This window comes from Lagopus leucura, unplaced genomic scaffold (genome assembly GCF_019238085.1).
Source record: "Lagopus leucura isolate 7727_CA_CO unplaced genomic scaffold, USGS_WTPT01 Super-Scaffold_100015, whole genome shotgun sequence".
Taxonomy (NCBI): Eukaryota; Metazoa; Chordata; class Aves; order Galliformes; family Phasianidae; genus Lagopus; species Lagopus leucura.
Genome location: NW_024962269.1, coordinates 16,448,984 through 16,470,667, shown reverse-complemented (window position 1 = coordinate 16,470,667; position 21,684 = coordinate 16,448,984). Strand labels below are relative to the sequence as shown.

Below are 21,684 nucleotides of genomic sequence, written 5' to 3'. Positions count from 1 at the left end.
GGAGGCAGATCTTGCTCACCCCACACCCGCTCCACAGGTTACACCGTCTCCTCTGTTGTGTCCACTGCACACGAGAGGCTCTACGTCGCGGGAGCACCCAGGTTCAACCACACTGGGAAGGTCATCATCTTCACCATGCACAGCAACCGCAACCTGACCATCCACCAGGCGCTGAAAGGAGAGCAGGTAATGTGAGACACGGCTGCAATGCTGCTTTCTGCTCCTCCTCTCCCTGCGTGCAGCGTGGATTTGCCCAGCTGCTGTGTCCTCCCGTACTGATGTTCCCCGTTCATTTTGTATCATAATGTGTGAATAGTTGGGGATCTCTGGGCTTTTGCTGCACACGCAGCCCCAGAAAGTGTAGGAGAGGAGGGGACTGGAGCTGTCCTTGCAGGCAGGGTCACTGTCCCCAGGTGCTCCCATCTCCCTCTTATCTCCCCCAGATTGGCTCCTACTATGGAAGTGAGATCAACTCCCTGGATGTGAATGGCGACGGTGTCACAGACGTTCTGCTGGTGGGAGCCCCCATGTACTTCAGTGAGGGCAGGGAGAGGGGCAAAGTCTATGTCTACACCCTGCAAGAGGTACAAGCATGTCAGTGCCACCACAGAGCTCAACATCGTGGCTCGTTATGGCACCCAAGTGCCACAAACCAATTATTTTGTAGGACTCACCTCTCGTCTATTTCCCTTTCCGGGTTTTCCAGGCTTTCTGCTGACACAATTTCCCACTTTCTCCTTGCAGAACCACTTTGTCTCCAGCGGGGCCCTTGAGGACCTGCAGAGCTACCAGAACTCACGCTTTGGCTCCTGCATTGCTGCCGTGCCTGACCTCAACCAGGACTCCTACAATGATGTCGTCATTGGGGCACCTTTGGAAGATGACCACCAAGGAGCAATCTACATCTTCCTTGGCTTTGAGGAGACCATCCTGAAGAAGTACAAGCAGGTACAGCTCCCAGGGCTTTGGTTGGCTCCATTCTTCACCAACTTCACCCAAGGACACTGATGGTCATTGACTTCACCAGACCCAATCTGAAGTCAAAGTCCATCAGTGTCCATGAACGCAGCAATAGTGCATTTGGCCATTGATTTACATGGGCTGGGAGTTTATGTTGTTTTTTCTTGTTGCACAGTCATCTGTTATTTTCTCTTTTGGTGGGCCCAAGACAAAACAAATGCACAGTATGGAGAACACGCTCAGCATTCAGAGCAGCAGTTTGCTTTGTATAAAATATTAAAAATACTCCTGAAGAATAGCAAATGTCAGCACAAATATTTTGGATCATGTCTCCAAAGGGGAATTTCTCACATCCTCTGACAAACTAGATTTGATGCAATTACTTGGGAATAGGTATCCCCAGTAACCCGAGGAGCTGGCATGGCAGACCTTGGTGCACCCATGCTCACACGAACACCCCACCTTCACAAATGCTGACTTTGCAGGCAGAGGTACAAACCAGGCTGGATTCTTTCCCTTTTGCTTTTCAGCGAATAGCAGCTGCAGACCTCAGACCAGGCCTGATGTATTTTGGATGCAGCATCCATGGACAGCTGGACCTGAATGAGGATGGGCTCATAGACTTGGCTGTCGGCTCCCTGGGGAACGCTGTGGTGCTATGGTTAGTCCATCTCATTTGGCACTGTTCTCTGCCCAAAGTCCATTGCAATGTGCTCATGTTTTCAGGGGAAAATGATCTCCCAGAATCCTGACCCATCTTTCCAGAATAACACCCGCAGTTTGGTGGGGCTGTGGGATTCCAGATGAAGCTGAGCCCTAAAAGAACATCAGGGATGTTTTACATGGAATCTCTTCGTTAGTTCCCTGGGAGTTTCAAAGCGATGTTTTTACCTGTGATGGTACCCAGACTCTTCCTACTCTTATTAAATAAGACAATAATTTCAAACATTGATTAACACTTGGGAGGTTCCTTGGGGCTGTTAGGATACAGGTAGCTGCCCCAGTGGAAACGCTTTACCTGCACACCCCCTGATGCTGCAGAAGCACTAGTGTGCATGCAAGGCACCAAGTCCTGCTCTCACGCTCATAAGCAGGGGGCAAATGCATAGAGGAGACCCTATGCTTCCAATGCTACACAGCTGAGCTGAGAGCAGGTCTGCATGCTGCCTTGGGTCTTCTCGATGTTGAGAAAAAAGTGTGAAGAAGGTGAATCTAGAGATGTGGGCTTTCTGTAGGATGCTGTGGTCATGCACAGGTGCTCCATGCTGCAGCAACTTACTCGCCCCTCAGGTCCCGCAGCGTTGTCCAGATCAATGCCAGTATCCGCTTCGAGCCCCCCAAGATTAACATCTTCACCAAGGACTGTAAGCGCAATGGGAAGGATGCCACCTGCATGACAGCCTTCGTCTGCTTCACTGCCATCTTCCTCTCAGCACACTTCCAGACAGCCAGCGTGGGTAAGCAGTAGGCAGAACTCTCACGTGCTCCTTAGGGAGCTCCCGGTTCACCTCTGCCCCTGGACACAGCTGCCCCACTGCTTTGCAGCCAACAGGACAATGGGACGTGCGCGGTCCCACAGAGCTCCCCTTGCTCTGTGCTGCAGCAGCAGGACACATCTGCACTCCAGATGTGCACACTTCCGATCAGCTCGGAGCAGCTTTACTGATGAGCGCTCTGCTTTGAAAGCACCGCGCGCTGCTGTGACCCCACATCCACCCCAACGCCTGGGATTCAGTGGGGGTGAGAGCAGCTCAGCCCCAAAGCTGGCAACAAATGCTCTCAAAGGGTGCTCCAGACTGGGAAAAAGTTGGCCCTGAGCAAAGCTCACGTGCCACCACCTCTTGGCTTCCCCACATACCGGGTGTGGAGTTGTCCTGCTTGGCACTTGAGAACACTCAGTTGCTTTGCTGTAGTGTACCTGGGAGAGCACAGCACACCTGGGCAGCAGCACCTCCAGAGCAGTTACAGGCCAACGTGTCAGTGTGTGAGCTAAATATTCAGATATCCTGCTTATAACCCCACGCTTTCGTTGCAGCGCTGAGGTACGAGGCGGCCATCGACGAGCGGCGGTACGCCCCGCGGGCGCTGCTGGATGAGAGCGGTGAGCGGCACGCACAGCAGGCACTGGTGCTGCCAGCAGGGCAGGAGCACTGTGAGACACTGCGCTTCCATGTGCTGGTGAGTGGGGCTGTGCTGGGGTCCTGCTGCTGCAGGGCTGCATCTGCAGGAGGGAGGATGCTCTCCCCTTTGTGCAGAGCACCGATGCAGCAGCATGCATCCATAGGGTGATGGCTGAGGGCTCTGTGTGGCTGGGAAGGAGCCTGGTTGCTGAGCCTGGATTTATTTGCGCTGGGTTTGATGTCATCAAGGATGGGTCACAGCCATGGAGCTGCGTTGCATTCCAGCTTGCTCTTGGGGATGGAATGCACTCCGTGCCTGGATCAGGGTGGTTCTCCCACTCCAAAGTCAATGCAAGTTCACTTTTTCCCACTGGAAGCCATTCAGCCCCTGCTGCTACTATCTGCTGCATCCCAAGCCTTGTGGTATCCTCCCCAAGCACAGGAGCCGGGAATATCCTTGATGTCGTGCGTGGGGAGCAGCTGATGCACAAATCTGGCCAAACTCAAACATTCTCAGCAAATGATGAGAATTCTTTGGAGGCCAAGGAGGCTGCCAGACTGGCCTGGCCCCAAACCCCAGCCTGAACTGCCACGAACTTTTGGGAAATTTTTGGTTCAGGTGATGGAGCTTAGAGATGGAGATTGGGATTTAGCTCCAGAGGCATCACGTTTTGAAGCAGCCTCGTGCACATCATGTGTTTGGGGCATGGCATGGGGGGAATTTATGGAGGTGCAGCAATGTGTGTGCTGTTACCACCTGGATGAGCTCCAGGGATGGACCCCGGGGCAGCTCTGGTGTGTGAAACGCCCAGGATCAGCCCCTACCTGCACCACTGGATATCCACATGGGTGGGTGCTGCTCAGCACCACAGGGCTTGCAGTGTCCCTGTCCCTAGGTGAGGGTTAGCTGGAGAGGGAGGATGATGCACAAAGGGCACTGTATTGCAAATTCTTGATTCATAAAATAACCACCCGTGCGACCACGAGCAGTGGGCTGTCTCCTCAACATTGCTTTCTGCCTGCTGCAGGACACAGCTGACTATGTGAAACCAGTGACATTCTCCATTGACTACGAGCTGGAGCATCCTGAGAGCGGCCCTGTGCTGGATGATGGCTGGCCCACCTCGCTCCGGGTCTCGGTACGTGCAGTATCCTCACGCAGGGCATCGCTTAGTGGGGTGGCTGAAATGGTGTGGGCAAGGAATCCTTGCTGTCTGCTGCGAGGTGTCCCTGTTCCTTGCAGGGGAGTTGGACTAGATGGCCTCTAAAGGTCCCTTCTAACTCAAATACTTCTATGATTCTATGAAAATCTACCCAGCAATGGCACCCTGTCAAAGCGCCACATGCTCAGTGTTTCTATTACTTATTCCTAGGGAATTTTGCCATGGGATTTGGGAGTTCTGGCTGGAGATGCTGCAATGTGGGGATGTGCATCCATGATAGCCCTGGTTTTAAGCAGATGTTACCCATGAGAGCTTAGCTGCAGGAGGGTGCATGCATACCAGGCACAGTTAGTCTTGCCCAGCAGTACTGGAAGCTGGGTGGGACTAGTGACTGTTGAGGACTTTGGTGTCTGCAGTTGGAATTGAAAGTCTAATTTAGCAGTCAGTGGGCTTATCCCCAAAGGAAGCATCTGCTGCCTTACCCTGGGGCAGCCACCCCAATCCCTCCTGTGGTCAGCACAGCCTGATGCTCTCCAGGGCAAAACAATCAGTGGTCTGTTCTTGCTGTCCCCACCAGGTCCCTTTCTGGAACGGGTGCAACGAGGATGAGCACTGTGTCCCTGACCTGGTCCTGGATGCCCGAAGTGATGTGCCCAGTGCCATGTGAGTTGGCCATGTGGGGGCTGGCTCCCCAACCCAACCCCAGCCGCAGTGCAGGTCCCACACTGAGCACCTGGATGCTCCCAGTATGGGTGGCATGGGGTTGGCAGAGCACAGAGCTGTCCTGCTCCACTCCGACCATCTCTACTCTCAGCTGGGAATGGATTGGTGTATTTCCAAACAACTCCTATCTGATGCCATGGTGATGGGGCCCCAGAGACAAATCAGAAAATAAGAGGGGGATAAATGCCAGGCTTGACTCACACAGCAGAAATAATTATATGCTATGTCTGATCCCTTAAAGAGCTTTGAAAGGTCATCTCAGGGGGCTTGGGCCTCTCCTCACGGGGGTGGCAGTGGGTTCTGCTCTGAGCTCACAGTGGTAAAGAGGTGACATCTGTTGAGAAAATCACTTTTGAGGTTGTATGTTGGAACAGACGTGTTCCTTCACGTCCCCCAGCAAGGCTGCAGGGCTTCGCTTGCTCCTGCAAAGAAACAAAAAAGAAAGCAACACCCAGGGATGTGAGAAACTGATGCCATGGGATTTACATCCTGCCCCTGCCCTACAGGGAGTTCTGCAGCAGAGCCCTGCGCCGTGCAGCTCCCGCCTGCTCTGCCTTCAGCCTCTCCTTCGACACTTCAGTCTTCATCATTGAGAGCACCCGCAGGAGGGTGGCTGTGGAGGCAGTGCTGGAGAACCGCGGTGAGAACGCCTACAGCACTGTGCTCAACATCTCCTTCTCCAGGAACCTGCAGTTCGCCAGCCTCATCCCCAAGGTGCGCTGCTTTGAGCTCCGGTGGTTGGGAGAAGGGTGCCCGACGCCCTGTACGTTTAGCTCTTCAGTGTTTGTTGCTGCTTTAGCTCCTTGTTTTGGAAATACAACAGTGTTTTTCATTTCAAGCGAGGTTATCAAAAGGTTGCTCTGTTTGTGGGCACCTGGCTGCCACAGCTCAGAAATAAGCAGATTGCTGACAGAGGTGTGGGGGCTGTTGGAGGCTTGGAGCTTCCCAAAGAGCTGGAGGTGTTTGGGCAGCAGGGACCCAATCCTTGAGCTGAGCTGATTAACAATTACTTCTCATCTGGTCAGTGTGCAGGACAGTATCTCCTGACGATCAGAGTTCACAGGGAAGCATAGAAAAATCTTGAATACGGTGCCAAGAACAATCAGTTTCTTTCATTCAGCACTGTAGTTAAGCTTTGGAAGAGGATTTGGATGGGAAAGCTGAAAGGGGCTTGTTGGAAATGCTGCTCTCCAGGAGCCGTATGGGGGGGCTGCCCCTGCAGTGGTGCATGGGGAGGCTTTTCCTTACCCATTTGTTAAATGTCTCCCTCATAAGGGATGTTTGCCCACTTCATGGGGAGCATGGCCATGAGGTGGTGCCCGCAGCCAAACCCAGTGTCACAACTGCCCTGCATCCCATTTCAGGATGACACAGACATCAACATTGACTGCGCGACCGAAGAGAAGCACCCCAACAAGAGGGTCTGCAATGTGAGCTACCCCTTTTTCCGTGCCAAAGCCAAGGTAATGCCATCCCCTCAAGAAACCTTTGGTTCGGGGGGCCAGGTATGCCCAACCCCAAAGCCAGCTGTGGGCTCTGCAGCCCAAACACAATCACGATTCCATTTCCAAGACAAGGAGCCAACTTTCCCACCTTCATTTTCCACCATGCATTTTCCTGCCTCAAATTAACCAAGAGCAATCAGCTCCCTGCCTGCTCCCACAGCAACACCTCACTGAGCTGCCTTCCATAAAACCTTCCCAGCCCCCAAATCTGGCCAAAGCTGCACCGTGTCAAAGCCTGGAAGTGATAGGAGAACGCCAGGCACCTTGACAGCTCCCAAAAGGGCGTTTTGGATGCTTGTGGCAGGGAGCGAGCAGGGAGAAGCTCCCCATGACCTCCAAGGGCTGAGAGCGCATCTGCATGGCATCAGGTAGCCCCTGTCCTGCCAAGACAAAGACAAAGCTGAAGATGGAAATTTGGCCGGCGAGCAGCGGGAGCTTTAATATCATAATCAGCTGTGCGGTCCCAGACAGCTTGAGGTCATCGCCATGGCGCTCACAGATGTGACACACATCACATGTTATTGCCATTGGCTCCCAGCCCCACCGACCAACCCCATACTGCAGATGTGCACTGCAGCCCTGCACTGCTCCCCCCAGCCTTTCCTGAGGGGCTGCTTTGTTTTCCGGCCTCAGAGAGAAAAATGCAGCACATCAGAAGAAGGGAGCAAATCCTGCACGTCCCCAGCACGGCCTCCTTTCCTGCTGGGAAGATGGGTCTCTGCGCAGTGCCCTGCAGCATCTCCCCAGTGGTGCAAGAGGTTTTTCCCATGTAACGCTTTCTCCCAATACCCACAGGTGGCTTTTCGACTGGATTTTGAGTTCAGCAAGTCAGTTTTCCTGCAAAGCATGGAGATCTACCTGGTTGCCAACAGGTTAATGCTAGCTGCACCCCCTTGCTGGCTGCAGCATTGCTCCCCTTCTGCCTGCAGCTCTATGCTGGGGGGGTGGGTGGCGAGGGGCCCTGCGGTGCTTTGCTCAGTGCTGTGTTTGCTGCATCCAGGTGGGGAAGAACTGCATGGAAACACCATTGCTGTGTGTTCCCCCGCTCAGTGCCCACGGGGCTGCTCTGCTGCTGTCCATGTGCAACCTTCCACCAAACACCTCACAGTTTTGGCCTCAGGCTGATGACAGCTCTGCAGTAGAATTGCTTCTCTCTGTGCTCTGGCTGTAAAGCAGAAGTGGACCCTTTGCCATTGCACTCCTGCACCCCACACAACAAAAATACCTGAGAGCTGCTCACGTTGTGCTTTGCTGCTCTTTCAGTGACAGCGAGGAGAAGGAGAGCACTAAAGAGGACAACGTTGCCCACCTCAACTTCCAGCTGAAGTATGAGGCCGACCTGCTGTTCACCAGGTGTGGGGCAGGGGGATACAGAGCGGGGCTCTGCATCGCTGCTTGGTGCTGTGCTTGGAAAATCAGCAGTGAGAAGCAAGGAGGGAGCTGTGTTGTGTTAAATGCAATTATTCATAGGGGGAAAAAAAAAAAAAAAAAAAAAAAAAAACAGCTTTCTGTAGGTAATAATGTTCCTAGCATGTGTTCACAGCCTGTGCTGAGGCTGTAAAGCTGCACCTGGGCTGGCAGCTGCGTGGTTTGCAGTCACCTCTCCAAGCAAAAGAGTGTGCATGGAAAGCTTGGGGCATCTGCTAGAGCAGAGTGTGTCCTCTGTCCAAAGCAAGGAGGGAGTGAAGGCACAGCTGATAATTTATTAACCTGATTGCAGGATGAAATGTGGACTCAAGCAGCACATTCTCTGGCACTGCTTGCTGTGATTCCAGGAAGGTTTTCTAGACCTTCAGTCACTTTTATTTATTTATTTATTTTTTAAACACTAGAGGCTCTGGGGCAGAGAAAATAAATCCACTTCATTACTGACAGTTAATGTGAGCATTCTCTGTGCCCCTCTGTCACCACAGGACATCCAGCCTGGACTACTATGAGATCAGATCCAACAGCTCCCTGGAGAGATACGACAGCATCGGTCCCCCCTTTCACTGCATCTTCAAGGTAAAGAATTGGCTGCATCCCACCCCCGTGTCACCGCCCTGCTCACCTCCCATCCCTCATCCCTACCCTTTGTCCCTTCAGCTGCAGAACCTGGGCTTCTTCCCCGTGGAGGGGGTGACCATCAAACTCACCGTCCCCGTGGCCACCAGGGCTGGCAACCGCCTCCTGCTCCTCACCGAGTTCCTGGTGGACCAGGTAGGGAGGGGTCCATCCTGGTGAAACACCTTGGCGTTGGGTTTGGAGGTGAAGATGGAGATGCCCCATGGTGGATGGCCCCACGTCATGCATCACATCACAGTCACTCTGATGTCCCCACTGCAGGCCACGGTGCTGCAGTGACAGCTCTGAGTGACCGGGCAGTGTCAGGTCCACCGCTCCCACCAGGATGCAATGAGGTGGCACCAGCACATCTCCATCTCCTTTTCCCACAGGAGAACACAACCTGCAACATCGGGGGGAATAACACTGACTACCGCCACACACCGACGGAGGAGGACCTGACCCGCATCCCACTCCTGGTAGGCACTGAGCCCTGCAGAGGAACCCTGGCATGGGGAACCCTGGGGCCGTCCCAGCTCAGTGACACAGTTAGGGCACAGAGCGTGCAGGGTTGATGCTCCCGATCCACCAATTCCCCCTTTTCAGAACCACAGCAACTCCGACATCATTTCCATCGACTGCAATGTGAAATTGGCCCCCAATGAGGAGATGAACCTCCACCTGCGTGGCAATTTGTGGATGAAGTCACTGAAAGCAGTAAGTCCTCTAAAGGGAAAGCCCTGGGGCGCACCTCCCCAGCCCCATGGCCGGTGCTCAGCTCCAGCCTCTCTTTGTGCAGCTGAAGTTCAAGTCACTGAAGCTGACCACCAATGCTGCCCTCCAGCGACATTTTGGGAGCCCCTTTGTGTTCCGTGAGGAGGATCCCAGCCGCCAGGTGAGCCCTGGGCTGGGAAACCCGTCAGGGTGGGACAACCCTATGCAACCCCATGGCTTTGGGGTTGTTCTGATCTTGCTGGAAAAGCATGGTGATGGCTGGCAGAAGGGCTGGAATAACCCATGCTGGGCACACAACACAGCTCCAGGCAACCCGCATTGGGTACCCGCTGGCTCCAGCATTCCCCAGCATCACCTCCATTCCGCGTTCCTGCACCCCAAACCCACATATCTATCTCTGTGCTCTTTGCCTTCCAGATAACGTTTGAAATCTCCAAGCCAGAGGAGTGGCAGATCCCCATCTGGATCATCCTGGGCAGCACGCTGGGGGGGCTCCTGCTGCTGGCACTCCTGGTGCTGGTGCTCTGGAAGGTGAGCAGTGCCCTGCGGGGGCAGGAGGGGAGGCATGCTAGGGGGACTCGTGGCTCTGTGCCTACAGCACCCACCTCTCATGTGGCTGCTGAGGGAAAAAAAATGCAACTTTGCACCAAGGGTGCCTCTATTGGGCATCACAACTGCGTCTCTCTTCTTTTTTTCCCCCACATCCATTGTGTTCACGTTCCAGGCTTCAACCGCCTGACGACATCCCTTTAAAAGAGAGGCGTTCCCACGCAGCCAGCCCGAGTGATGCTGGGGTTTTTCTCTTCTCTCTGATCCCTACAGCTCGGCTTTTTTCAGAGCGGCAGCCGCCGGCGGGAGGCGGAGGAGCAGCAGCGGAGCGCAGCGGTGCTGGAGTGATGCTGGCGGGGGGTTGGGGGGCCTCTCGCTGCCTCCTGGGCGCAGCGCCCACCGCCCCTCTCGCTGCTGGGAGAGCCAGGGGTGCATCGGGACAAGGGTGCTCGCCGTGGGGGGGGGGGGTTGTGAAATCTCCTCGACAGCTCCAAAACCCGAAAGAAAACACAAAGATAGGTGGCAAAGAAGAAGCCGTACATCCACCCCCCCCTTTGGTGGCCCTAGGGGAGCGCAGCGAGAGGAACTTCAGCCTACCTTGGGCACAGCTCACCCCTGCAGCAGCACCGATGGGACAAGCAGGAGCAGACCCAGCACACAACGTGGGGCTGCAGCACCTCCGTGGGCACCACCTCGATCGCATTCCTTACTTCTCAGATACATATACCTTCCAATTTCCATCACGGAGCTGTGTCAAACCCCAGGGCCCAACCTGTCCCATCCCTTCCCCTAAAAAAGGGGCAGAAGGACCAAAGTTTGGCTCCGTCCACAGGGCGGCGCTGGGGCAGGCAGAGGATTGGAGTTGCCTTCTCCTTGATGCACTGAACACAAGCAGTCGCAGAGCGAAGCACCTTAGGGCAGAGTGGTGGCTGGCCGTGCTCAGCACCCAGCAGAGGGTCAGTGCTGTTCGACAACGCTCTTCCTTTATGGCGTAGCAGAATTTATTTATGCTGATGTTAATGGGGACGGAGGGGAAGGAAGCTACGTCCACCCAACGTGTAACGGCGGTTGGTAAAGAAGTTTTTGGGGTGGTTTTTGGTTTTGTTTTTTTTTTTTATTGTTTTTTTGTTTGTTTGTTTGTTCGTTTTGTGTTTTGTTTCGTTTTAAAGGACTAAAAATACGGTATGTGAAAACTGAAGGCCTCCTGTCCTGTTCTGTGCCACTGGGGGGGAGGTGGGAGCTGCTTCTCCCTATGGACTGAGGGCTGTGGGTGGAATTTCCTCCCAGGCCCAGGGCTCTGCACAGCACTGGAGCTGTGTCAAGCATGGGAACCACTGCTCCCACCAGGCAGTGCCTGCAGAGGTGGGGAGGAACATACAGACACACATAAATTTCCATACACAGACGTCTGTATGCTTACACACACACATGAATGTATATAGGCATGCACATACACTTACAGAAACACACCTGTGTACTCATAAACTACACACACGTATACACACACACAAACACCACACATATATGTGTGTACACACAGCCCAGAGACAGCTATATATGCACACACATCTACATGTACACAGCCTATAAATATGTATGCCTCCATATATATACATACACACATACACACATACACACACCATTTATATACTATATACACACCCCATATGCACATAAACACACACACAGACCCCATATAGATAGATACATACTCCTTATATATATGTGTATACACACACACACATATATACACAAACACACCCCCATCTAAAGCCACCCACAGACGTCTATGTATACAAAATACATACAGAAAAGCCCCGTCCAGCTCTGGGAAATGCTGCTCATAGCAGAGACTGTGCATTATCAAGGGAGGGTATGTGCATTTCTCTGTCATATATATATATGTATGTATGTATAATCTACATACAGCATTTATGTATCTATTTACATAGATATATAAAAATAGATATACATATATATGCATACATATACCTCCATAATATACATACACACACACACACTATATACTTAGGTATACACATATACATAAGCATATATTTATATCTGTATGTCCACTCAATACCTATAATGCATTATGTATACACATGGACTATATTTACGTGTACACACATATGTATATTTGTATATAAGCACATTATATATGTGTATTTTATGCATTTATGTGTGTATATATGTACATGTGTACACATACATAACGTGTGTATACACATATACACACACACACCTAAAATGTGTATACATGCACACACACAGAGCTGTGGGACAGACATGGTCCCCCTATCATGATCCTCCATACCAAGCACAGACTCCCCTGTGACCAAAACTTCCCAGAGCAGAAGCTGTGTGCATATGTAGCTACAGGTACACCTTCATGATGGATGTTAACACAACACACTGTAAGCATGTGCTGTGTAAGATAATGCATTATGTCATACATCTGTGCACACAGATTTGGACACCTGTGTATGTTTGTATACATGTGCATCCACATGCCTGTGCACACATGTGCATGGTGTGTGCACACACACACGTACCATTACACACAACACACCAACTGTGTGTAAACATATGTCTTACGTGTATGGAAGTGAGTGACAGCCTTACTGCGTACGTCTGTATGCAAATACACATATTAACATGTCTGCATGTTGATATCTGCATTAAAGCTGTGGTTACACAGCTGTGTGCACACATGGCTCTGTGTAGCTATGATGTGAGCAGTTATCTGTGCATACATGAAGGTGTGCACACCCTGTTGCCTGTAGTTTCCAGCAGAGCAAAGATGGCAGTTTGAGAAGCCCATGTATTTCTAAATTTGCCCTTGGAGGAGACACAACCACCAATGCCAGCAGTACCACCCACCTGAAGCCCTGCTCTTCTTCCTGTTGCTGCACAAAAAAGACACCCTGCAGCCCAACCCCACATTCAGTGTTTATTTATTTGTCATACAAATAGAAACGTGTGCCATAATCTCGCCTTGGAGTTCTACCCGGATCGTTGTTTAAAAAAAACAAAAAACAAACCTACAGAACATTCTTTCATCATCTGAGGGTTAAAAAGCTGCTTTTAAAATGGCAGAGTCCCCAGGGGGCGGTGAGACCAGCGATGCAGTACTGCCACAGCATCTGCAGCTCCCAGCCAGGACAAGCCCCGTCTGAGGCAACAGTTCCACTGTACAATCAGCCGCTTACCATAGAAGACCTTATGATAGGAGAGTTCATCGTAAAAATCAGTTTTAAGAGAGATTTCCATAATGAAAGGAGTAAAAATGATGAAAAAATTCTCACAGAGTCCAACTGGGGGAGGCACAGACTCCTGGCTTGTTGGAGGAAGCAGTTTCAAGCAGAATCACGCTCTGAAGGAAGACTCTCTTTGGCGACGACGACCCCGTTAGGAAGATACAGCATTTGGAATCTGAGAGTGCAGCTCCACACACTTTGAGTCCAAGGAAGGTGCGTGTTGAGCATCCAAAAAACAAGTGAAAAGCGGTTTGAAATGCTGGGACACACACAGACACAGATACCCTGTCCATTCCCCAGGTACCCATGCAGGGCCTTTACATGTGAGGGACTTTCAGCTGCATAAAAGGAAACCATGCTGCTGGTTCACTTTGACCAACGTGCCAGTTCATTCTCCAGAAGCTACTCAACACTTACCAGAGTATTGCCAATGAAGAGCTTGCTACTTCAACTGTTATGAGAGGAACAGACCACATCTGAATTTGAACCTGTATTTCCTAACAGAGCATCCCTTACTTCGGTAGCTGTTGATAACTGCTGTTCAGAAAGTCATTAAAAAGAAAATTAAAAGCTTTTAAGATGCTACCAACATCTTCAGCATGAACTGAAAGGCATTGTAAGACTGTGAGGTATAAGAGCAATGGGCTGCTCTGTGTGCTGAGACATTAACCACGTAACGACCAGGGAATTCCATCCCCTACCTCACTTGGAGACGCTTTAAAACCTCGGGAGCAGCGTGAGTGGGGCACTGGGGTGCCTTTGTATGGAACCACTCAGAGCATTCAACTGCCATCACCAGCAGAGAGATAGATTTGGAACAAAATATTCTGCACCACTTACATGGGGAATCTTTTTCTTTTGTTCCTGAAAAGAAGGGAGAAAACATTATGATTATTTTTCTAATTAAAAGCAATGACCAAAATCTCAAACACCAGATGTGACTATGGGAAAATCACGTGGCTTTTATCCCCCCCCAGGATCCACATGAGAACAGAGGCTGCAGACCGAATCCAAAGGAACCAAAACGAGAGAGAAACACAACTCCATGTATACACGCATGTCCTGTCGCCTGCAATCGATGTCATCGTGGGATAGCACCACCACAAAAGGTTTTGTGTAGCCTAGTGAAACTTCACAAACTCCTCCAGAGTTCTGGGGATCTGGTTCTGATAGCTGATGTTATAGATCCGCACCGCACGGGCAGCCAGGCACTTGAGACTCAGCTTCATTTGAGTTTTAAGGAGTATTTCAGACACCCCCGTGGTACTTTTATCCAGAGGAGTTTTCTTCTGCTTATTTGTCATGTCTGTGTGGGCTCCGGCCTCCACCAGGCTAATGATGATGGAATGCAACGTCAAGAAGTCACTGATGGGCCTGTGGTATTGGACAATGAGGTGGAGAGGACTGTTCCCCTCGTTGTCCACAGCGTTCACATCAGCACCGCAGTCCAGCAGCAGCTTCGTGACGAGAGCATTCGGGAAGCTGCAGACATCATTGGTGTGGAAGTCGTCCACGGGAGTGCTGGAATTGACGGCGTGGTGCAGCAGGCTGGAGCCATCCCGCGTCCTGGGGTCGAGATGAATCAGGTTGTAGATCTGCTTGTTGATGCGCGACTGATCCTCTTCGCTGCACTGGGTCTTAGTGGAGATGCAGACCAAGTAGAGGAAGGTAAAAATATTGCATTCGTAGTTGTCCATGGCTGTGTGGATGTCAGCGTCCTGGGTGGTTTTGATGCGGGACATGCCTTGTTCTATTTCCAAGACGTTGCACCTCAGAACGCTCTCGATGTCCTTGGCTTTAACCGGCTCGTTTAAGTGTATCATCTGAGAAAAGACCTGGGCAAACCTCAGCAGGTCCCTGTGAGTATTCCTGTTGCCTTTTTGCCTCAGGTGCAAGGCATGGAGCCACAGCTTGATACACTGCTCGAACTCCATGCTATCCGCATAAACAGCCCCACGGTAAATAATGGGGTGAGAGACATCGATGTTGTCCGAGCCCAGAATTCTTTCACGCACAATGAGGCCTTCCATGTGGAGGGCATCTCTGTCCTGCCTGATGGACTCTAATTCCTGAGGAGCTCTGCATTCCGTCCTGTTTCCGTACGCCTCGATCGGCGGAAGAACTTCCTTCTCGATGATATTCTCACTGTCTCTGTACCTCTCCAGCATCGCTAAGTACAGGTAGTGATAAGTCTTCATGATGTCGTAGTTCTCCCTGTCGTTAGCAAACGAGGCGCCCAGCAGCTCCAGCGCCTCGATCCGACTTCTCCTGTTGCAGCCGGCGTGCGCCAGCAGCAGCTCCACCACGTCTGCCTTGCAGCTCTCGGCCGCTACTTTCAGCGGAGTCATCCCGTGGCCGTTGACCATCATCGCCGCCTTCCACTTGACCAACTCCCTCACTATCTCCAAGTGGCCAGCCTCAGCCGCAAAGTGCAGCGCCGTGGCCCCGCAGTGGGCTTTGGCATTGGGGTCTGCATGCTGCTCGAGGAGATACCTCACCACGTCCGTGTGGCCCTTGTAGGCTGCGATCATAAGGCAGGTGTTGTCGTACTTGTTGGCGATGCTGATGTTGGCATTGTTTTCCACCAGGTACTTGACGATGTCCAACCTGCCGTCGAAACAGGCGGCCCTCAGGGGAGTCGAGTTGGTCACCGTAGTGTGATTCACATTGGCTCCGTGACTGACCAGCAACTTGACAACCTCAAAGTGCCCCGCTCCTGCCGCGCACCACAGGGCTGTGGCGCCATCGATGACAAAGCTGGAAAGAGAAAGCAAGCAACAAGCAGTTAAACGTTTGGCTGCTCTTTCAAATGCATCTTTTAAAGACAGCTGAGGAGAAAAAAAAACAACACGCACCTCACCACTTTATAGCCACCCTGTTTCTAAAGGCGAAGAGACTCAGTGGGATAGCCAAAGGAAGAGAACAAGAGACCTACCGAGGAGACCTCCTGCAGGAAGAAGAGCTGGAAGTGGAAACTTCAAAGCAGCCAAGGGTGGAGCCACGTTCTGCAGCAGCGCTTCCTGGGCTGCTTTGAAGATCCTACCTGCAAGCTGCAGCCCCGGCCTGCGGAGGTCTCCGGAGGAACAGCGGCAGGAATTCCCACTCCTTTCATCCCTTGTGCCAAAAACTCATTAAAGAAACAGATAAAGTTTTATCTTTAAGTTTACATATTGACAAAAAAACAACAACAAAACTCTGAATTCAGGCACGATTGACAGTGTAACTACAGCATACATTTGGCAGCAAGGCTGCCTGAAGAAATTCATAGCACTTCGCTTGTTCCCTGCCCCTGGCCGAGAACAGGGGTGCTCTCTGTCACCCCTTCTGCTGTGCCCATTCCTTGACACCACAACGCACAGCAGACCAGCAATCAGATTTAAAAAAAAAAAACAACAACAGACTTTGAGGAATATAATAACATTTTAAAGAGGAAGCTATTCTAAGCCGGAGTGCTTCAGAGCTCTGCTCTGCATTACAGCCCTGCAGACAGCTTGCTGGCACTCGTAAACGTGGGGACAGTTAACTCCAGCCAAGCCTCACCGCTCCTGAAGCCATTTTCATCCCCAAATCTTCAGCACCTTCTGCAACTACAAACACAAGGGCTGATGTCCTTTCCATTCCCCTCCATCTCTGAAGCAGCACTTAAGCACAGTTCGCCCTGCAGGCGATATACATTGCAGGCACAGCCCGGATCACAGTGCAGGGAGAAATATCTGATTATTTCCATACGTCCACGCAGTCACGTTTTTCAAAATGAAAATATCAGGAGACACCGGCTCACTTTCAGCTTCAGCAGCAATTTTCATCATTCTACAAAGCTCTGCAGAAGCAGCTGGTTGCCTGTTTGTAAATCCAGCATCTCCAGAAAACACTTCAGAGGCCACTTAAGAGCCCTGGCACGCAGAGATGTCTATATAACAGATGTGGCTACCTTTGTTCCCAGTAAGAAGTTCCTTACTTTGCACATACATAACCACATCAAAGTACTTTTCTATTAAAACAGAAGTAAATCAGGATGTAGGCCCTGTGAGTGAACACAAGGTAATTTACTAATGCACTACAGGCCCATATTTACGAGTCAAAAGCTTGGAGCACAAACAAGGGGGGTTTCTGAGCCACCTTATCACAAAAATGAAAATAATGCCAAGCATGATCTGGGATCACATGCTGCCTTTCTTCTCACCAGGCTGCGACTCCTACTGAGGCCAGGGGAGAGGTGATGGCACACTGTGCCCATTGTAAGTCAAACAACACCTCCTTTAATCTGCATCAGGCAGAGGCTCTGGCAGGCAGATCAGCATCCCATCAATGCACAGCACGAGAGAAAATCCAGCAGCACAGGGGAGACAACAGCCCTTCTATCACTTTCTGTCAACACAGGCCCTTCTTTTATCTAAAATAAGGACAGACACGCCAGCAGGTATTCTCAACCAGTTTTTACTTGTGAAAAGAGGGCTGAAAGAGGAATAAAAAAGCACACACACAGGGAAGCCAATTCCTCCCCCTTCATTCAGCATTCAAGAAGCAAGTCAGCCTTCCCCTGGGTTAGGTGGAGCTGCACAGACATCTCTGCAGCTCATCAGGCAGGAGCCAGATGAGAGATACAGGGGGACGGTGACGATCCCTCTCAGTATCTGATGGGAGCTCTCCTTCCTGTGCCAGCACACAGCCAGCTACCTGCTTAACCTGGAGCTGTTCAAAGGGTAAAAGGTCCTTCACGATTCCTGGCTTTAAGAATGACATATGGGCAACTATTTGACAAGAGTTGTGAAAGACTTTAAAAACAAGAGAGGTAATGAAGCTTGTGACAACAAAGCAAAGGAACGTGGGAGCACAATGGCCTGCAGGTTGAACACGAGGACAGGCAGAACCACTTCAACACCCAACAGAACGGATGTGCTGCTCATTTGCTGTGAAGAGAACACTGCTGTTAAGAGTCTAAAATCTATTTAGAAACAGGCTTTCTGCAGCCAGCCATGCCCCCCAGACGAGGAGCAAACCACAAGCATTCATCCTGCTGCCACACAGCACCATGAACCCCAGCTCCTGGGCAATGCCCTTGTTCCTCAGCACAGCCCGTCCTAAACCATCGCATTTTCCTCCCTACTACCCCGTGCCAGCCCCCAGCTGTGAGGAAGCTGCTTCTTATCCCAGCTGGAATGGAAAAAGCCTCACCTGGAACAAGCAGGTGGCACCACCCCACTCTCATCCTACTTGCAGCCTATCACAGAATGCTTGATGTCACAGAAAAGCTGCTTTGGTGCAGAATGCATATGGGGTCACCTGCCCACCAGGCTAATAAAACCCTGCCTGCAATCTCAGCTTGAAGTGGTGAAGGCGCATCAGGTGGCTGGGACAGCAGTGCCATGCCAACCCCAACAGCCCAGCCACCAGCTGAGCAATGCCAAGCAGGCAGCCACAGCCTGGTGCTGGCCCTGGGCACAACGTAACATGTCCAGGACAGACTATCAACACAGAATCATAGAACTGTCTGAGTTGGAAGGAATCTTTGAAGGCCATCTGCTGCCACTCCTCTGCAATGAGCAGAGACACCCTAAGCTCTATCAGTGCCCAGAGCCCCTCCAGCCTGACCTCAGGTGTCTCTAAGGAGGGGACATCCACCGCCTCTCAGGGCAGCCTGCGCCAGTGCCTCTCTAGTCTTATCGTAACAATTTTTCTTCCTTACACCCAGCCAAAATCTCTTCTCTCCTAGTTTGAGACCATTTCCTTTATCCTATCACAGAGACTACACTGAAGAGACTGCATCCTTCCTTCTCAGATGCTGAAAGGCCTCTCTCAGCTCCCCCCAGAGCCTTCTTTTCCCCAAACTGAGCAGCCCCAGCTCTCTCTTAGGGGAGGCGTCCCATCCCCCGGGTCACTTTTGTGGCCCAAAAATGCTCCAAGAGAACCACAAGACACCTTATGACAAAGCCAGGACAGGCCGTGCACACACCATAACCAGGCTCCAGCCAAACCACCACCGGGCCCAAGGCAGGGCTCAGATACACCGTGACCAGCAGCAGCTCAGGCCCCATCCAAACACCAACCCCATGCCCGATACCAGGCCCCGGGCATCGGGCGGCCGGCCCTACGTACCCATCAAAGCGCACGGTGCCGGTCTGCTGGGTCTGCACGCGGTAGTGCTCGAGGAGCAGGCGGACCACCTTGGTGTGGCCGTTGCGGGCGGCGATGATGAGCGGGGTGGAGCGCTGCCCGCCGTGCTGGCTGACGTATCCCAGCAGGTACTTGATGTCGCTCTCGGAGCGGTTGAGGAGCAGCGCGGCCAAGGTCAGCACTCGCCCCTCGCTCGCCGCTTTGTACACGTACCCCGCCAGCCCCTCCATCGCCGCCTCCTCCTCCTCTCGGCTGCGGCCCCGCCGGCCCGGCCGGCCCTGCTCGGGCCTGCCCGCGGCCGCCGGGGCCGCTTCTCCCTCCGCCTCCCGCTCCGTCCTGCCTCGGGGCCCGGCGGGGGGCACATGCGGCCCTCTCGGGGCCAGCCGCCCCCCGGGCCCGGCGGCGAGGCGGGGCAGCCCCAGCGCCCACCTCCTCCTCCTCCTCTTCCTCCTCCTCACCCACGACCCATCCCGGCGCCGCCGCCCCCGGCCGGGACGCGAACCCGCAGCCCGAGGCGGCGCGGGGTGGGGTGGGAGGGGGCGCCGGGGGAGCGGACCGCCGCTACGGGTCGCCGGAAGGGCCCGACGGGGCGCGCGCCGGGCACGGGGCTCTCGCGGCCGCTCCGCCCCCGATTCCGGAAGTGAAACCGGAAGTGAGCGCCGCGCGATCTCCCTCGTTGTCCACCCGGAAACAGGGAGCCGCGCACAGACGTTCCGCGTTACGGACTCCATCGTTCCCCCTGACTCCAGCGCCGCTGCCCGTCGCGGGGCCTCCCTCAGCCCGCTCGGCGAGGGCAGCCCGGCCTTGGGGTTGGCCCCTTGGTGCTGCGTTTGGGTTGAAGTCACGCGTGGCTTAAAGTTGCCAGCAGCTTTACAAGTCCATCCCCAACAGGGCGCACACAGGTGTGTCGTCCCACTGAGCCGCCCCCCACCGTGCCCTCAGCAAGACGCCTCGAAATCCCCCGAGCTCCCCCTGCGGCCTGGGGTCCCATTGGCACGAGCGATGGCACCGCGAGCACAGTTACAGATGGCTCATGCCAATCCGCAGCCCGTCTGCTGCGCCCCATTGTCCTGAATGGGATCCGGTATCAGCCCAATAAAGAATTAATGGAGAGCCATGCAACCGGAGCTGTGCGTAGGCTGCAGCGTGTATTATGCATGGCTGTGTGGCCCGGCCGTGCTGCGGGCAGTCACCAAAAGGAGCCCTGAGGAGAGGGGTCGGGGTGTTCAGTCAATGGGGATCAGCCTCACGCAGCCCGAGCTGTGCCCAACACGAAGAGTTCATGGTGAGTGTAAGTGGAGTTCTCCGTTACCTCCGCCATCCCCTCTGCCTTGCAGGGTGTTCGCATTCCCAACAAAAGCCGTGCTCCTCAATGCACAAACAGCCACAAAGGGAGAAACCAGGTCCATTCTGCAGCCTCATCGCAGCCTCTCCTGCCATGCTCGATGCTGTCAGGACCACAAGTCATCATCATGCAAGCTGTGGCACAGCCTGCAAACACTTCCAGTCTCATTCTCTGCAAAGAGAGCTCTGTCGTCCCAGCCCGGCAGCACATACTGGGGCCGTGCACTGGGTCACTTTTGGTCACAGAAGGCAGCACAGCATCAGGAGGTTTGGAACTCTGTGATCTTTAAGGTCTTTTCCAACCCAGGCAGTTCTCCTGACTCACCAGGTTACACCTTTGTGCCAATTGTGTGAGGCAGCGTTTGCACTCCGTCAGCCTTTTCCCACTTCCAAATCTCATTTCCTCCACCAGGTGAGGACTCACATCTGTGCATGTGATGGCACTTCGGGACCGATAGGGTTTTATTTCTAAAGAGCACTTAAGGAGTTAAAAATCGTCTCACCCTCCTTCCTCTATTTCAAAAATAGCAAGGATTATCTGAGCACGCTTTGGACTGGGAAGTAAAACGAGCCACCTAAAATTTCTACGTGGAATACAGGGGACGATTACAGACTTGAAGGGTTTTCTGTGCGTTATCTCTCTACTCTGATAGCTGGAGGAGGAAGGAAAGTGATGCTGTGCCCACAGAGCAATGCCTGCTCCCGGTTTTGGGGTGGATTTCAGCCCTGGCGCTCATCCTTCAGGGCACTGCGTGCAGAGGCAGCAGCAGCGTGCTGGCCGGCTGCTTCCCGTATCAGGGTGCATAAAGAGGGGGACAGGAGGATCATGGAGGCGGTAACGATCATCGTTTGAAAGAAATAATTAAAAACAATCACGACAAAAAACAACAAAAATAACAACGAACGCAACAATAACGAAAACGGACAGAATACAAACACGAAGAGTCGCAATAACGAAGCCCGTTACAGCCTCTCCGACCACCAGCAGCCCCGGCTCCCCCCTGCCGCTCCCTCCGCCCGTCCCGCCGCCCGCAGCCGCGCAGCCGCCCGCCCTCCCCCAGCGCCGAGGCGGGGCCCGGGCAGAGCAGCACCGAGCCGAGCAGAGCAGCACCGAGCCGAGCCGGGCCGAGCCGGGCCGAGCCGGGCCGAGCCGAGCCGAGCCGAGCCG

At 52.9% G+C, this 21,684-nt stretch overlaps 3 protein-coding genes across 3 annotated transcripts in view; 2 read left to right on the top strand and 1 right to left on the bottom strand.

Annotated features, from left to right (window-relative positions):
• ITGA11 (integrin subunit alpha 11) overlaps window positions 1-10,984 on the top strand; it is a 32,822-nt gene extending 21,838 nt beyond the window's left edge. Inside the window, exons 12-30 of the mRNA XM_042876235.1 lie at window positions 38-186; window positions 444-584; window positions 745-948; window positions 1,491-1,621; window positions 2,251-2,417; window positions 2,996-3,138; window positions 4,109-4,219; window positions 4,821-4,906; window positions 5,473-5,680; window positions 6,331-6,429; window positions 7,267-7,343; window positions 7,735-7,824; window positions 8,385-8,475; window positions 8,557-8,670; window positions 8,907-8,993; window positions 9,121-9,231; window positions 9,314-9,409; window positions 9,667-9,780; window positions 10,072-10,984. Coding sequence (XP_042732169.1) covers window positions 38-186; window positions 444-584; window positions 745-948; window positions 1,491-1,621; window positions 2,251-2,417; window positions 2,996-3,138; window positions 4,109-4,219; window positions 4,821-4,906; window positions 5,473-5,680; window positions 6,331-6,429; window positions 7,267-7,343; window positions 7,735-7,824; window positions 8,385-8,475; window positions 8,557-8,670; window positions 8,907-8,993; window positions 9,121-9,231; window positions 9,314-9,409; window positions 9,667-9,780; window positions 10,072-10,146 — 2,294 coding nt within the window. The 3' untranslated portion in view covers window positions 10,147-10,984. The remainder of the gene's footprint in view (window positions 1-37; window positions 187-443; window positions 585-744; window positions 949-1,490; window positions 1,622-2,250; window positions 2,418-2,995; window positions 3,139-4,108; window positions 4,220-4,820; window positions 4,907-5,472; window positions 5,681-6,330; window positions 6,430-7,266; window positions 7,344-7,734; window positions 7,825-8,384; window positions 8,476-8,556; window positions 8,671-8,906; window positions 8,994-9,120; window positions 9,232-9,313; window positions 9,410-9,666; window positions 9,781-10,071) is intronic.
• Window positions 10,985-12,738: 1,754 nt separating this feature from the next.
• On the bottom strand, window positions 12,739-19,429 carry FEM1B (fem-1 homolog B). Its single transcript, XM_042876208.1, has 2 exons — window positions 19,155-19,429; window positions 12,739-15,815 (listed from the first exon to the last, which is right to left on the bottom strand). The coding sequence occupies exons 1-2, from the start codon at window positions 19,400-19,402 to the stop codon at window positions 14,180-14,182; spliced, it is 1,884 nt and encodes a 627-aa protein (XP_042732142.1). The 5' UTR covers window positions 19,403-19,429; the 3' UTR covers window positions 12,739-14,179.
• Window positions 19,430-21,342: 1,913 nt separating this feature from the next.
• CLN6 (CLN6 transmembrane ER protein) overlaps window positions 21,343-21,684 on the top strand; it is a 7,029-nt gene continuing 6,687 nt past the window's right edge. The window contains exon 1 of the mRNA XM_042876097.1: window positions 21,343-21,351. Coding sequence (XP_042732031.1) covers window positions 21,343-21,351 — 9 coding nt within the window. The remainder of the gene's footprint in view (window positions 21,352-21,684) is intronic.